The 1427-nt window shown below is 40.8% G+C and overlaps 1 protein-coding gene across 1 annotated transcript; it reads right to left on the bottom strand.

Moving 5' to 3' along the window:
* Window positions 1-230: 230 nt before the first annotated feature.
* Window positions 231-1169, bottom strand: LOC132009395 (olfactory receptor 5AN1). The gene has a single exon (XM_059387605.1). It carries the CDS (start codon window positions 1167-1169, stop codon window positions 231-233), a length of 939 nt encoding a protein of 312 aa, XP_059243588.1.
* Between the last annotated feature and the right edge of the window lie 258 nt (window positions 1170-1427).

Below are 1427 nucleotides of genomic sequence, written 5' to 3' on the forward strand. Positions count from 1 at the left end.
TTTACTAATAAATGATGAGGCCACTCCTTGTGTAGTTTGAAAGTATGAACCTCCGGGACTTAAAGGTATTGTTCTTGTGTGGAATCAAGTCAGCTGTCAGTCCATTTAGCATATTATCTGTGTCAAATTAACCTTTCTTCACCCAAAGGCAGTATGAATTTTGTTAGATTTCATTCCTGTGCATGTTACTAGGGGTTAAGGTTTCTGAAAGGACAAATCTGGACAGAACCTCAGCAGAACCATCTCTTCTTTTGGAACCTCTTCAAGGCATCTTTGATTTCCTTGTTTCTCAGACTGTAAATCAAGGGATTCAACATCGGAATGGCCACAGTGTAGAATACTGATGCAAATCTGTCAAAAGTGGAGGAACCGCCAGAGCTGGAACTCAAATAGACATAGACAGTTGAAGTATAGAAGAGGGAAACTGCTGTCAGATGAGAAGCACAAGTGTTGAACGCTTTGGACCTGCCTTTAGCTGAAGTGATCTTCATGATGGACATAACAATATAGCCATAGGATATCATGATAATGAGGGCATTTATTATCCCAAAGAACATTGTTAATATAGCAATCAACAGTTGCACAAAGAAAGTATCAGTGCAGGACAGGATTATCAGTTGGGGCATGTCACAGAAGAAGTGCTTGATGACATTAGGCCCACAAAAGTGGAGCTGAAACATGGCATACAACTGAGATGTAGAAGCAGATAGTCCAGCCAAATAGGATCCCAGCACCATCTGAATACAGAGGGTGGGTGACATGATGGATGAATAGAGAAGTGGATTGCAAATGGCACTATATCGGTCATAAGCCATGGCTGTCATGAGACAAGACTCACTCAGTCCCATGGTTGAAAAGACAAAGTACTGAACAGCACAACCCACAAAGGTGATGGTCTGCTGCTCTTGGAAAAAGTTGGAGAGCATCTTGGGAGCTATAGAGGTCACATAGCAGATATCTATGAAGGACAGATTACTGAGGAAGAAGTACATGGGTGTGTGGAGGTGAGAGTCCATCCTTATTAAGATGATGAGGCACAGGTTCCAAGTCAGAGTCAAAATGTAGATCAGCAGGAATACAACAAAGAGCACTGCTAGGATTCTGGGAAAATCAGAGAATCCCAAAAGGATGAAATAGGTGATCTGTGTAATATTTCCTCCCCCAATCATTGGCTTTCTGCTTCTAAAATCAGGAAAGAGAGAGGAGAATGCGCAGATGACTCAGGTGAGATGACAGTATTACATTTCCCATATGTGCTGTTTTTTCCCTCCATAGAGTGCTGGAAAGCACCAATGTCTCACTGTCCTGATAAAAAGACCCAGCTCTTCATCTCAAATTATTATGAAGAGTGATTTTAAAAATGCTTCAAAAAATGATGTATTATATGTTACCTAATAGAACTGAAAATTTTTTTAAGTGCTTCAGGT

The sequence above is a fragment of the Mustela nigripes genome, chromosome 1, assembly GCF_022355385.1.
Source record: "Mustela nigripes isolate SB6536 chromosome 1, MUSNIG.SB6536, whole genome shotgun sequence".
Classification (NCBI taxonomy): domain Eukaryota; kingdom Metazoa; phylum Chordata; class Mammalia; order Carnivora; family Mustelidae; genus Mustela; species Mustela nigripes.

Bases quoted from the DNA above. Each gene is read 5' to 3' on its own strand.
- LOC132009395 (XM_059387605.1), bottom strand. From the start codon at position 1,169: ATGATTGGGGGAGGAAATATTACACAGATCACCTATTTCATCCTTTTG.